This window comes from Pygocentrus nattereri, chromosome 6, assembly GCF_015220715.1.
Source record: "Pygocentrus nattereri isolate fPygNat1 chromosome 6, fPygNat1.pri, whole genome shotgun sequence".
Classification (NCBI taxonomy): Eukaryota; Metazoa; Chordata; class Actinopteri; order Characiformes; family Serrasalmidae; genus Pygocentrus; species Pygocentrus nattereri.
The window spans coordinates 34,396,772-34,411,796 of NC_051216.1; the positions used below are offsets into that span (position 1 = coordinate 34,396,772).

The 15,025-nt window shown below is 41.8% G+C and overlaps 1 protein-coding gene across 6 annotated transcripts; it reads right to left on the reverse strand.

Annotated features, from left to right (window-relative positions):
* Window positions 1-1,663: 1,663 nt before the first annotated feature.
* On the reverse strand, window positions 1,664-14,799 carry sf3b1 (splicing factor 3b, subunit 1). 6 transcript variants are annotated; one of them, XM_017706530.2, is made up of 25 exons: window positions 14,696-14,723; window positions 13,242-13,414; window positions 12,982-13,083; window positions 12,644-12,758; window positions 10,381-10,460; window positions 10,075-10,260; window positions 9,246-9,498; window positions 8,840-9,052; window positions 8,638-8,759; window positions 8,344-8,541; window positions 7,614-7,715; window positions 7,333-7,512; window positions 7,153-7,239; window positions 6,771-7,041; window positions 6,511-6,656; window positions 6,204-6,350; window positions 5,278-5,403; window positions 4,951-5,172; window positions 4,677-4,859; window positions 4,453-4,564; window positions 4,193-4,313; window positions 3,970-4,101; window positions 3,608-3,880; window positions 2,350-2,566; window positions 1,664-2,244 (listed from the first exon to the last, which is right to left on the reverse strand). In XM_017706530.2, exons 1-25 carry the CDS (start codon window positions 14,721-14,723, stop codon window positions 2,086-2,088), a joined length of 3,948 nt encoding a protein of 1,315 aa, XP_017562019.1. In that variant the 3' UTR covers window positions 1,664-2,085. The 6 variants fall into 6 exon arrangements, 5 of the variants coding, with proteins under 5 accessions (XP_017562019.1, XP_037395153.1, XP_017562020.1 ...); XM_037539256.1 differs by lacking the exons at window positions 12,982-13,083; window positions 13,242-13,414; window positions 14,696-14,723 and adding an exon at window positions 10,781-10,835 and having other exon boundaries at window positions 2,086-2,244; window positions 12,644-12,662; XM_017706531.2 differs by lacking the exons at window positions 12,644-12,758; window positions 12,982-13,083; window positions 13,242-13,414; window positions 14,696-14,723 and adding an exon at window positions 10,781-12,493 and having other exon boundaries at window positions 2,086-2,244.
* Between the last annotated feature and the right edge of the window lie 226 nt (window positions 14,800-15,025).

Consider the following 15,025-nt stretch of genomic DNA (forward strand, 5'->3'; position numbering starts at 1 on the left):
TTTAGCCTTTAGCCCTCCATTTTGCGCGTTCACGTCTAGGGTTAGGGTGTCCAAATTTTTGTTGAGATAGAGGGGTAGGGTGAAGTGTTAGGGCTACATGCCCCTCCAAACGCAGCAAAAACCAGCAAGGTGGCTGGGCGAGCGACCAAAGAACCCGGCAAATGTATTTTCTGTTACAAATTATGATAACTATTGTTTTAAGTTAGTTTAATGTCGTTTCAATGTATTATGGTCGTTTTCTTCATACCAAACACAAAAGCTAATAGCAAGCTCACGTCTCGGTAGCTAGCTAGCCAACGTTCCCGTTCCACCTTAAATAATCCGGCAGTATTGACGCCGAAGAGCCATAATGTAACTGCTGCACCATTTAAGGTAGAACAGGAAAATTCGAGCATGAAGCTGCCGAATAGCTGACTTCAGCTTCGTATCACCAATAAATGAACAGCGAGCGATCATAAATAATTGTCTTGTAACCCCTCTTTGAATATGATGCTCTAAATGTAACTAAAGCCCAGCAGTGAGGTTGCTGAACTTTTGCCTTCTCTGCTATCACTGCAGACGGGCAGGGTCGCCTACAGAGCGCCGCTAGTAGCCTGATAGTGAAGTGATGTTTACTTAATTTGAGGGTTGTCCTGTTTCGTAGGGCAAGCTTTCAAACACCACCCCTTGTAACTCAGTTCCAAGTGAATAGGCTGACACTCGAAAACAGAGTTGGGGTAAAAAGAAGACATAGGATTGGATCTAAGTGACTGAGACCAAACCCTGAAAAAAGCCCAGAACATTATCCCAAACTGTAGCTGGCTCTTTGCATTCTGATAGGAGTGCTCCCCATGGCAATTCCACTGCTCCAGGGTGCAGTAGCGGCCGGCTGTACACTACTCCAGCTGACACTTAGCATTGTGCATAGTGATCTCAGGCTTGTCTGCAGCTACTACGAGGCCATTAAAACCAAATTTCATGAAGCTTGTGATGTTGCTTCCAGAGGCAGTTTGTAATAATTAATGCAACAGTGGATAGGTGATTTTTACATACCTTTGCCAGCATGAGTCTGGATGGTCTACTTCTATGTGGCTGAGCTATTGTAGCGCCTAAATACCATTATTTCATTTCATAATAATAGTTTAATAAAACATTAATAAAACAGTTGACTAGGGCAGAAACTCAACAGAATGACAAGCCTGATGAGCATGTGTGATAATGTACAAACATCCTTTTAATAGAACTTGCTGTTGTCCTTGGAGCACCAGCATTGACTGAATTTGGTCCGTTTGCTATAGTTCCACAATTCTGCACTCTAACATAAAGCAGACTAGCCTCTTGTCGGCTTCTTTTCCCTTCCCTGGTTGCTATGGGACATCAGTAGTCTTTGCCTATTCTTCACACCCTCCCACACTCCACAGGAGCACCTTTGGTTGTGTGCCCAGCTCTATGAATGCGTGAGAAGCTGGCAAGATCTATGCCACAGAGCGAAGCAGGAGAACTTACGGGCAGTGCCAGTTTTAAGTCTTTTAGAGACGACTCCTTGGCTAGTGTATTACACAGCAGAGATGGGTTCCAAAATGAGATTGAGTATATACAAACTGAACTTCATATTGATGTTTATGCCTTTTCAATTTCTCAAGACAAGGCCATGAGATTCAACAACAACATAACCACAATCTACTTGACTTTAATACAGAAATGTTTATTCAACCAAAGTAAGCAACATCCAAATAAGAACAAATGAGTGACTGATGGTCAAAGAAGCAGCTGACAGATCAGCACAGAAATCACAACTTTACGTTTGTACAGACTTTCCTCCTATGGACGTCACATTTCTTAGCAAATCTGCCACTACATTTCACGTCTATTGGTTACACTTTTTTTAATAAAAAAAAATTATACCCAAGTACTTACAAGTGTCATGTTTTGCAGCTTTTTCACTTTCAGTTCTTTAATTAAAAGTTATTTTAACCACAGCATATGTGGCAGAGGTGACTGCAAACCAACAGAACTAAAAATAATCTGACCAAGCCCAATAAACATGTATGCTGGGGCATGAAAGGTACAGGAAAAGAGAGTGCAGATGAAAAAGTGTACATGTATTCACAAGAAGTACTCCAGCTCATAGCGGACGTAAGGGTTCTTCTCATCGTTGTAGATAAGGGGATAATGTGCAATCAATGCGTCCTGGGAGCCAATATAAATGGAATTATAAATCTTCCAGTACACATCACGTACTTTACGTGCCGGATGGAACAAACCCTAGAGATAGAGAACATCAAGAAAGACAGTTATATTCAGAACATCTTAGGTTCAAGGTCAATTTAACAAGTAAATCCTATTCTTTTCATTTTTAAATTCACTCACTTGCAAGCAGTACTGCAGCATGCGGCATGGACCAAGAGCAACGCGAAGACCCTCAAGAGCTCCCATCACAGCCTGAATAACATGCGGCGACGTCTCAAAGACATTAGGCCAGACATAGTTGAGCAAGTGGTTTAGGGAGTCCTCGCAGCCAAATCCATACACTCCCAGGGACATGTGTTGCACTACAGCGCTGGCTGTCTGCCTATGTACAAGGTCTCTGTAAATGAAGAAGACATGACAAAGCGCTTCAAGTTGGAGTACAATTAGAACTAGGGCAATCTGTTGGTCCCCATTCATATGTAGCCAATTCAACTTGGCAGCTAACTGCCAGGTTTTGTAGGCCTGTTTGGGTAGAGATGAGTGGTTATGTACTTTGGTATAATAATAATAATAATAATAATAATAATAATAATAATAATAATAATAATAATAATAATAATAATAGTAGCTGTAACAATGTTCACTCTTGGCAGGTGTTTGTCATATTAAGACAAACCCTGGTGTGATTACGCTGCGTTTTGCTAGAATAAGTGAGAATGCTGCAATCTGAACTCTGGTGCAGACAACATAAGTGAACTGAGATCCCCAGTCTGGTCTGGTCTTCTTGCAAACTAACTGGTACAGTGCCATCACAAAACTAACCAAAGATGTTTATACACACACACACACACACACACACACACACACACACACACACACACACACACACACACACACACACACACACACACCACTGATCTGATGTCTTCTCTCTATACACCTGCTTTGGTTTATACAACAGATGAACCCATGACGCCATTTTAATATGTGGATGGGTGGAAGCTCTTCATGAGCTCTACATCTACAACAGGATGAGGCACATGCATACACGTAGCATATGACAGAACAGATCAATTATATTGTTTTTCTGTTTTACTTAAGCATCAAGACACCCATGGCCACGTGGTCTCACAGTGATTTTACTCTGGATGACATGGGAAACCCATGGTAACAGTCTCTTACAGCTTAATACTACAGAATATTGCGGCTTACTCTACCCAATTAGTTGGGAATTTTCTGTCCATTTGACTTTTGTTTGCATATTTTGGCCAAATATCACTGTGAACACTATGTAAACCAGAACTAAAGTTTAACAATGCATGATTTCCTGCTTTGGTTTAAATCAAGGAAACCAAACTTTAAATATAAATGCACCCTAAGCCTCCAAGACCAGAACTGAAAACCCTGCTGTAAAAGCTTTACTTGTTGCTCAGCTCACCTGTCCATCAGAGCATCCTCCAATAATGGTGTGACAGCATAGATGTAGTCCTTTCCCATTTCACCAATATATTCAAATAAGAAGGAGAGGGACTTGAGAACACCATTCTGAACGTTGAGCTCTGGTACACGGTATTCATTCATCAGTGCTGGGAGTACAGTGAACGGTGAACACGTCTCTGCCACGATGGCTATGGCTACTGTTGTACACACACGGTTCTGACGCTCCTGTACTTTCAAGTTGTTGAGTAGAGTAGCGAGCACATCATGAGGCCTACACAAATCAAATGGAAAACGGTTAGTTTGCTTTACCAACAAACCCTGTGTAAATACGCAAAGCAATAAAAAGGCAGCTGTTTTTACCCAATTGCCTTAGCGATATAGCCAAAGGTGTTGACGGTGGCTCGCCGAATTGCCTTCTTATGAGCTTTTAGCAACTCCAGCAGCTCAAAACAGATTCGCATCCACTCTCTGGCAGACACATACTCTGCACCCCTACAAAAGAAAAGGAGCTTTAATGAGTCTCAGCCTTTAAAATTACAACTGCAAGTCAATGATAAAAACTGATGGACAATTTAACACTGACCTGTCAGCAATTCTGCCTACAAGATCAATACAGTTTTCCTGCACCTTCTCATGTCTGTTTTTCAGGATTGGTGTTAATCGAGGAAGCAAATCTTTGATGGGCGGTGTCATTTTGTGCATACCTAAGAGAAAGAGTATAACCAAATGCATTAGATTCTGAAAATCCAAAGAAGTGCAGCTACATTTCTTAAAACAAGCCACAGGCATCTCCAGAAAGGTTTTCACTGGAACTCATTATTATACTAGATAACAACTACATACCAATTACGTTAACAATAGCTTTAAGGGCTCCAAGGATGCTTCCAAGCACTTCAGGATACTCTTCTCCCAAATACTCGTACAGTACTACACCCAAATGACCCATCAGTTTTTCCTGTTAACAACAACAAAAAAAATAAATAAAAGAGAAACATATTTAGATAACATAACAGGACGGCTTAAATTTGGGGGAACCATAATATTTAGTTTGACTGTTCTTTCCTTACCTCTTGACAAGTCTTCATGACCACAGCTGTACGAGAGATAAGGTCAGCAGCTTGCTGACGGACTTTCGCAGATTTATTATTGAGACGCCACAGAACAGTACCGCAAATCTGAGGCAGGTAAGGCTTGACCCGCTTGCCCAGAGCATTCACCACTGTGCCAAAACCGTTCAGCATCACAGAGTCCTAGTTAATTGAAACATAAAATCAAATAGGTATGAGCCATTTCCTATGGGCACAACACTGCAATAACCAAGCCATTTTTACAGTAACTCACCTCAGTAGTCTGTTCTTGGAAGGCATACAAGATACCATCAATAAGCTGCTCTTCTAGTTTGTGGTCAATGTCTGCTGCTCCCAGGTTCCCCATGATTTTCTCAATGGTCTCCATCACCATCTTTCTGTACTGCTCAGCTTCATCCTTCAAGTCGTCCACGATGCGGGAAATGATTTCTGCTGCCCCAACTTTGTTGGCCAGTTCTACTGTAGTGTCCACCAACTTGAACGAGCAAATATTCAAGTAAGCAAGCATGAAATACATAACTGCAGAGTATTACAGTAAAAACTCAGAATCCACCTCTTTTAAAAAGAATAAGTGCAGTACCTGTCTGTAGTTGCGCCTGTCCAAGGCCATACGGTGCTGCCAGAAGTGCTTGAAGAAAGGAGGCAAGATCTCAGTTTTGATGTAATTGGCCTCCACACCATCTGTGCCACAGCACTGCTTCACCACCTGAAAGAAAACAGAGTCACTTTAGTTACACAGGGTACTTTATAGAGGATCCTTTACTATTTTTATCTGTAGGCTGATGAACTGTTGTCTGCTGTTGTTCCATGTTATATGTAACATGAGAAGTGAGAAAGCTGACTGGGGGGGGGGGGGGGGGGGGGAATCCACAACATGGTCATTTTGGTCAACACAGACATGTTTTTTTTGGGCTCAGTACTGGGCCCATCAGGTTCTTGTGGTTAGCATAACCCTATCCTTAGGGCCTGTTAACACTTTGCATCAACATGCATTTTCAGTGATCATGTTCAGGTTCATCTGACCGCATGAAAGTCACAGTCAAAGCTGGTCAGACAGATCCTGACCACATTCACAAGTGTAAACAGAATGAGTTGTCATTCATATAGAATTATGTGAGCAGAAATTTGTCTGCCAAATGCTGACTAGTAGGGGAGAGAGAGAAAAAAAAAAAAAAAAAAAAAACAACATAGGAAAAAAGGGTGGGAGGCTATGTGAGGCTAGAGTTTCCTAAACCAAGAACCCTCCTGCACTTGGGGCCCAATACAAGCGTCCAAGATGATTTCATATCATGAAGGGGGGAAAAAGGTAAACAAAAGTAAAACAAAAACAATGTGCGTTACTGTGCCCTTTAATGGGAGAAAGTGTAAATGGCATCCTTCCAAAGCTTATCCTTATACAACCCGTACATGAAACGCATGTTGATTTTTAATCTTCTCGTACAGGTCAGGCTGGAAGCAAACTGAACACATCAGTTTCAGTTAAATCAGTCTTCATTCTGTTATTACCTTCAGGACAATCTTCTTCATTTCTTCATCTGGAGACTGGAACTCTCTGATAAGGATAAGCATCACTTCTCTTGTGTAGTAGTTGGCATACTCAGCATCCATAAGTGGAATCAAGTAACCAATAGCTTTTAAGAAGGCAGCCAGACCCTAAACACCAAAGAAAACAAATATGTATTAACCTGTAGTTCACAGCCTGTCAATTACATGAAGTTAGGAGTAAGAGAAGTATAAAAATGTTACACTGGTAACAAAGTAACATTGTTACTATGGCATTTTCCACCATGGGAAAATAAAAAGTAATGCTCACCTTGCCTCTGTGTTGTCGAATACCCTTCCAAAGGGGCTTCAGCACAGAGTCAAAAGACTCAATACCATAGGGCGTGGCAGCCTCAGCAAGAGCAGCAATAGCCAAAGCACTGATGGTTCGCACTTTCTGCTGCTCATCCACAAGACCTGGAAGGAGACATACAGGCCATTATGAAAACACTACCAGCCTAACACTAAAAGGTCAGCTTTCTAATATAATTATGCACAGATTCAGATTACATTCAGAAATTCCAATCATACCATGTTCAATGATCTCCACCAAGCTGCGAAGATGGGGCAGGATGGCACAGCCCATGAGGATAGCAATCTGCTGCACAATCTTGATGCCTGTGTGTCGAGCCTGCCAGGACTTCTTGCTTTTGCACACAGCCTTGAGGAAAGGCAGAAGGGATGGAATGCCCAAGGCAGATGCAACAACAGCAAAGGCACGAGCAGTTGTGTTTCTCACATACTCGTCCATGTTGTCAATATCCGGTCTCATTGTGGAGATCATAGTGGCCAGACCAGCAGCCTGTGGAAACAAAATGATTCTGTGAATGGAGCAGAAAACAAAGAAAGAGAAAACATTTATGATTACTAATGACACATCCATCCCAATGTGAAGTGCTGGGTTGTCCCTTACCTTTGCCAAATTGGAGATGATCTCTCTGCCCTCCACTCTAGCATAGTAATCCTCATCAATCAGCAAGGGCTCAATCACCACAAGGATCTGTCAGAAATAATACAGGTAAGCACCAGACTGATATTGCTGATACATGTGTTAGGTCATGTGCAGTTAGTATTTGTCAACAGATGCTTGTACCTTGTGGACATATGGACGAACCAAGTCATCTAGCTTGTACAGGATGCGGTCAATAACCTTCACCAACAGATGGCGCTCTTGGTCCTCTAGTGTAGGAGACATGAGCAGAGGCAGAATCTGATTGAAGAGGGGTCCAGCACCAAACTCCCGGGCTTTGTCTGTGATCTGCCTGAGGGCAGCCTGACAGGACAGAACAGACCGTATAGACAGTTAGAAATGCTCATGACCAGTGGAATTCAAAAGGCAGAGGAACACAATTGGGCACAAGTAAGGCATCATACCTTCCTCATTGGAGGAGTACCATTTTTAATCTTCAGGAGCAGCTTCATAATCTTGCGCTCTTTCTGCTCCTCTGGGCTCAGAGTAGATTCATCCACCTCCACCTGAAGAACGCATATTTAGGAGTGGTCAATATCAGTGGTCCATACAGTTGTGAAAGTTTCATTATTACATGACATTCTGGAACTGCAATCAATAATTTAGCACCCAATTATTAGACACATCCCTCCTGCTGGGCAGTTTCACTCTTTGTAGCTTTAACAAAACAGACAGCATGGACAGCACCACCATACCACAGACAGATTGAAGGTTTGATTCCCCATACAGACAGAAACACTACTCCTTTACTAGTGATTTCTTGGCCTAGACTCCAAACATTACATTCAACTACCTTTGCTAGCAACCACAGAAAGAGCATCTACCAATTTTTTTAAACATAAAATCTCATCTGATTTAGCTGCATCATGGTTCATGTTCATCTTTACACTTTTCATTTGCTAACATCTTAATTTCTTTTGACTTCTCTTATGCTCACTTCACTTTAAATATTGATTGTAGTATGAATCAATTCTTATATTTTCAAAAGCCTTCAGTTACTATTATCAGCCCAAGCAACGTATCAATTTGAACTCACTGAGCGCGTAATTCTTTAGCGACATCTAAAGCTTCAAACAGTCCAACAGGAACACCATCTTGCAAAAAATGTACAGTGAATAGCCAAAAGGGACTTACCAGAAGTTTGTCAAAGTACTGGATGTCATCTGGTTTGAGGAAAGGCAGGTTGCCAGAGGGCTGATCGTTCATCTGTTTCATAGATCTGTCTTCAGTCTGCATATGAAAGCCAGTCATGCCACCGATTGGAGTTGGTGTGGCAGTTAACTTACGGGCAGGGGTGCGGATAGGCACATAGCCTGCTGGTGGGGGCAACACCTGGTTAAAAAAAAAAGGGAAAGAAAAGTGAATTTAAGTACTAGCCCTGCCTACACTGTAAAACAAACATGTTGCATAAATGGAACTGTTACATACCTTGTATCCTTCAGGGAACATAGCATCAAGCTCCTCATCAGTCAGTGGACGGTTCCGCTCATCAATCTCCCTCTCCCAACGCCATGCCTGAAGCTGCTCAGGGGTCATACTCATCAGATGACCTAAAAAATTAAGACATTACATGAATAGACTGCACATATACACACAGACCACACACAAAAAAAATGTTTTAGAGCCCTACCTGGAGTAGGTGTGGCCATGTTCATAGCAGGTGTGCCAATAGGGGTCTTTCCAGGAGTGAGCAGAGGAGTAGAAGAACCCATCTGACTAGCAGGAGTCTCATCCCAGCGGGACTTTCTTTTGCTCGCTCCAGGGGTTGGAGTTTCCCCTACAGACTCATCTCCCCTGTCTGTTCGAGGAGTTTCAGCCCAGCCGCTGCCATGACCCGGCGTCTCTGAAGATGGGATAGAGAACAATTCGTATTTATTAAACTCCATAAAGTTTTACACTTGCAAAACATGTAAATGTTTAACCTGCAGGGCTTTTGACAACACCAACAGACCTAGAGGAGCTGTTTATATTTGCTTTCAGAAAGTGTTAACTTAAGGCACTTAAAACATGTCATGTGAAGGGAAAGCAGCACAGACCTCTCTCTGTCTTTGGTGTCTCGTCCCAGCGATTCTTGCGCACACTGGAAGTGGCCCCTCCATGGCCAGGTGTGGCATGTCCAGGGGTGTCTCCCCGACCAGGTGTGGCAGCTCCAGCAGGTGTGTGGCTGGGTGTAGGGTCCCACATGCGTGTGCTTGGAGTGGCTCCAGGAGTCTCGCTCCCTTTAGGCCGACCAGGCGTCTCGTCCCAGCGACTGTTGGAAGGTGTGTGCCCAGGCGTGTGTCCTGGTGTCTAATGAAGAATGTAAATATAAAAATATATGTAATAATAAAAAAAAAAACAAAAACACTTTTACTGATAAATGGTGCGTTCCACTCGTGCAGATGTCTAAGAAGGCAGCATGCTACGGAATACCCGAGACAAAGGCTGTCCCACCTGGAAGGCAAACGTCAAAGTGTCTGGTGTTTAAACAGAGCCGGCAGTTTGATCAGGATTGGGTAGAATTCCTAGTTTAGCCTTTTATTACAACTTGCTGTGAAAATTGCCTTCATTGCCTCCATTTGAGCTTTCAATTCAGTTTAATATTAAACATTTTAAAGTACGCAGTTAGTAATAGTAAAAATAATAATAAAAAAACAATATTATTACTAAGACTAGTAATAACTGTTTAGACTGTTTACATTGTTGAAGCAAGCCATGTCTTATTCTTAAAGAATATTTTAATCTAACTTTTGATACACAAGTAACTATGACAGTTGCAGCCCTATTACAAATCAAAAGGAGCAGTACTGTGGCGAAGACAAAGGAAATGGAGAATGTAGCTCATCGTCTTTGCCACCATAATCCAAAATTTTATGGTATACTTACTTCTGCAGAAGCATCTGCTTGATCCCAGCTGGACACCTTTTTTGGTGTAGCACTTGGAGTTTGGTCAGCAGTCTGGTCCCAACGACGCTTGCGCTTTGTAGCAGCAGCTTGAGCCGCAGCAGACCCATTAACTGCTTTCAGGTCCCCTGATTTTGCCTTTTCTGCCATCTGCAGCCTGATTTCTCTCTGTATATATGAAACACAGAGTTGAGAAATACTAAGCACTTACAAAAAGATCCTGATTTTTTTTTTTTATTTCTGGGTGGAGTCATAAGCCTAAATGCAGTGTAAGAAAATAATGTGTACCTCTTCTTTGCCTAGTTGCTGTTCCTTCATTACGTCCATATACGTCCTGACCTGCATCTTGGGATCTGGTGTTTTGCCCCCTGTGCGAAAGAGCACCAACAAGATGCGAGGCGGTTAGCCTGGTGAGAGCTAGAACCAGCACTGTCACTCACAGCAAATACTACATTCAACTGGCCCTCACTCTACTCCACAGATCTTGGCTTAACAGAAAGCTTTTACTTAAAATGTCCTCTCACATAACAGGCTGCATCACAAAAACAACCTAATACTAGACACTCCTAACATTCATAGATTAAGAACAGGCAGGTACATAGAGGTTTCTCATTCTTTTAACAGATAAGGAGAGGATATAGCCATCATTTGTTGCAGGGTCCTGGGCTGTGCTCTCCAGAATACGTACACTTTCAGTGCCAAGGGTCCTTCTGCAGTCAGACTTCAACCGGCAGAAAAGAAGCCTAGAAAATTTCTCTTTACCATTAGTAACACTTTGGAAAAGGGTTTGAACTCACACACAACAGCATACCACCTGTGATTCTCACGTCACTCAAAAATAAAACCTCACTGTATATATTCAGATTTACTCAGGATTACAGCATATTATTTATGAAGTGAAAGTCTAGATCGATGTGTCGCAGACAAAGACGCTGTGACACTGTACCCTTGTGGGAATTATCCAATATTAATGTGATGAAGCACTTCAGTGCAGGAAAATTTGGACAGCTTGAACTTCAAGAAAACTTAGTTAACCAAACTCAAAAAACTAAGGATGAACTGAGCAAAACAAATCAAAAATGGAAAAAAATGGCTGAGGAGGGATGAAGCTGAGAGGAAGTTCGTATGGCTATTATATTAGAACTTAGGGTACAAGACTTGCTGAGATCATGGTGCTGCCCCCTCCCCAAAATTAAATATCCCTAAATCTGGTAAACTCCCTTCTTTTTGTTCACCATAACCTACACAGGATGAGGTGCTGCACCCTTAAGAGAGTGCAGACAGGACTGGCATAGCAGTACTGCTGTAGGAGAGAAATTAAGGACAGTTAGTATGGGCCCGTGGAATCTTTGTACACAGATTCTTTAAGATATATCTCTATTTTAAGAAAAAATAGAAATATATTTTACACAACACTTATATAGAGGATGTCCCTGTCTGGGATTAACTACATGCAAACTAGTTTAGCCTTGCTGAATCTAATCCCTACATAAAATCTCAGTGATGCAGGTGTGAAATTAATAAAACAAGTTGCCCTCTGTACATAAACAGTTGTACAATAGTGCACAAGTTAATCTCATACACTTTCAGCATTGGTTCATGTATTAGAACTGTGCTTTAAACCACTGGAGATTCTATTAAAGTCCACCTCATCCATTAACAGTGTGGAAGGGCAAAATTAATACCAACTTAAAGCTTTGCGACTATGCTAAATTAGAATCCACTCTGCGAGAGGACTTGATTATTCAGTGATATGATTGAATACTGAATATGTACTTGAGTGAACCATTGTAATATTGAACCAGGCTGGGAGCCTGGTAGAAAGACTCAGAGATTTGCTCAACTCTAGCAACTTTGCAAATTGCAAAAAGAGACATTATTCAACACTACTGCAACAGTATTGAACTGCTTCCCAGAAATATGAGCAGTGGCACTTTCTGAAGCATGTCTTCAGCACAGCATTTAAGTTTTCCTATATGCATGACAGGTTAACTGAGAGCAAACACTACATCTATGCTCTACATAATGCATATCAGTTTGTTATGAATAATTCTACAAAAATTCAAACAATGACAAAGTCTTCCATGGTGTACAGTTACTTTAAAGTTCTAATGTATTGTCTTCCTGGCTTATTTGTTTTATCCCAGAAACACTGATTTATTAACCCTTCGAAACACAAACACACCTACCTGCAACCCATGTCTTGTTGGGTATAATCACTTTTATAACACCACCACCCAACTAACAGTTCCCATAAACAGACAGCATCTCTTATCTAGTAGATCATTAAACACTCTGTGAAATTAGAACTTGGAATCAATCAGGCTTGTGACTTCTGTTTGTCTGTAACCCTTATCGAAAATATTCAGCTGAAGAACAGAGATACAAGGGAAAGTTTAAGTCTGGGGAGCAAGTTGTTGGGTAGTGTTCGAAGGGTTAACCACCAAAAACAGTTGATTTTGACCAGAATAACATATACGCACACACACAGTGTACTGATCAGCATAGACAAGGATGGGACTATGAACGAGAACGACTGTGTGACATTTACCATCTGCAAAAGGGTCGTGGCGCTCAGGGGAGATGATCATCTTTTGTCTGCGTTTCTTGTACTCATCTTCACGGTCTGAAATCTTCTGTGGTTTGTGCTCAGCAAAAGGATCATACTGCAAAAGAGGAGAAAACGTGTATACACACACACTGTAGGAGACATAGTGATGGCCGCTACTAAATGAACCAGCTTAGTAACGAAATGTTTTAATTATGTAGCACTTTTTACAACCACAATGTCACTTTGCAATAAAGCACAGTAACAGAGGTTAGAAATTCTGTGAACTGAACTATGTGTCTGACAGATAATTGATCAAATAATTATCAATATCAATGTACCTGCTCATCAGACTGAGGAATGGCATTGAGTATTGCCACCGGAGCATGGTACCCTGGCTTCTTCTGCCCAAGCAAACTTGTGGAAGAGTCATCTTCATCATCCTAGAGAGAGAGAGAGAGAGAGAGAGAGAGAGAGAGAGAGAGAGAGAGAGAGAGAGAGAGAGAGAGAGAGATTAAACCTGACAGTGCTTAGCAGTGATTACAACAGATTACACCATGAAAAGAAGTCAATTGAAAATTGTATTGGTAGTTCAACTTACATCCTCCTGTTCATTGGCAGCAATTGAGGTGACATATCCAGCAAATCGGCTATCACTGCCTCCATAAATCTCCTGGTCGTAGTATCCAGTGGAATCAAGGCCAACACCCTGCTCTCCCTCCTCCCGCAGGGCAGTCTTCATTCCCTGGATTTCCAGGATCTGCGCCTCAATGTCTAAAAACAGAAGAAATGAAAACACAAAGAGTTCAAAACACAGCAACAAGGATCTTAACAGTCTGTCTTACTGCACATGCACAGACCATTAGTACAGTAACGACACCATAGTAGATTTTCTAACCTTTTGTTGTATTTTAATGTTAATCCCGCCTTAAATGTATTATACAGACTCAGAACTTAAGGTTTCTCAATTTTTTATTTTTTTTACCTTATGATAGCCTAAACACAGTCAAAATAACTTGCCTATAGTTCTAAGGATTTTCAATTTCTGCCTAAATAAACTGTTTATGAAATAAAATCATGCAGGGCGTTGTGATGCAACTGTGATTGATTTACTACTCTCAACATGACATGCTAAACAAATAAAAAAGCACGCCATTAGACATAAAAACACCTGGATTAAATCGTAGTGACGGAGTTCTGGCGAAATTTCGAAAAAATGATGTTAATCCCCTTTAACGCATGGAGTATTTCCCATTGTGTGTGTGTGTGTGTGTGTGTGTGTGTGTGTGTGTGTGTGTGTGTATGTATGTATATATATATATATATAACCCATCTATAGTGGGATACTTCGTCTGAACACAGGTTCAGATTTACCAAGCTACACATGTACACATTCTAGTTCTCCATACACGCATACGCAGGCACACACATCCACATCCACACTGTCCTTGTTTTGTTAGCATTAGCTAGCTAGCTAACTTAGCTAGCTGTGACAACAGACTAGCTAAACAGCTAGTTAGCTAACCTGTTAGCTGGCTGCAATGCTGCGAATTATGTGGCAAACTATTTTGTGTTGTGTGGAGAAAAGTGAATACACACAAGCAGATATTCAAAAGCATAACTGAGACACTTTGTTTGTTGCGGTGCAGTCAGGACGTGCCGTGTGCGTGCAGCCTAACGCCATTTTGAGGACTCTTTGGCCGGAGCTAACGTTAGCAGGCCGGAGACAGCGCTGCCGTTCGCGTGGAAATTTGCGAAGCACTACAGAACAACATTTCCAGTTAACGTTTTTTCCCGAGATGGTGGGTTTCGCGTATTTGAAATCTGAAGTGTAATGAGGCTGAAGTCTTTTCCACAAAGCGCAGTGCGCTTTAATATAACCGCTCAGGCGCCATGTTCTCGTCAGCGCCTTCTTTACATAACACGCGTTTAACTTCACGCTCTTCGCCGTAACACACCAAATCCAAAAATCGACCTGCTGCGTAATGTATTTAGGTACTACATAAACTCAGCTACATATAACATTTGGTTTGGTGGTGGTTTTTAATCGCTTACCTTCGTGTGTTTTGGCGATCTTCGCCATCTCTGCGTCTGTGTGAACAGTCCCGGAAGGCCTCACTGCGCACACTTACCGCAGCGGCGCATGCGCAGTGTACGACTGGGCGTGACAACTGGTAAACATAGTTAACACGCCGACCGCTGGAAGACAAAATGAGTGTGATTTCACTTTCAGAGCACCACAGGGACCGCAGTTCAACGTTAATTCTATAATTGAAATGGGGTGGAAAGCTCCCTTACTTAATCTGTATTGTTATTCCAGAAAACAAAGAAATATCATACTCCGCCTGTAACTAAAAAAGGAGTCATGGCTGGGTTAAAAGGAAA

What these genes read in the sequence shown, in the direction of transcription:
- sf3b1 (XM_017706530.2), bottom strand. Translation starts at nt 14,723, where the DNA reads ATGGCGAAGATCGCCAAAACACACGAAG. An exon ending in GATCGCCAAAACACACGAAG is followed by an intron (nt 13,415 to 14,695) that starts GTAAGCGATTAA and finishes TTCTGTTTTTAG; the next exon opens with ACATTGAGGCGCAGATCCTG. An exon ending in AAGCAGATGCTTCTGCAGAA is followed by an intron (nt 9,499 to 10,074) that starts GTAAGTATACCA and finishes ATTCTTCATTAG; the next exon opens with ACACCAGGACACACGCCTGG.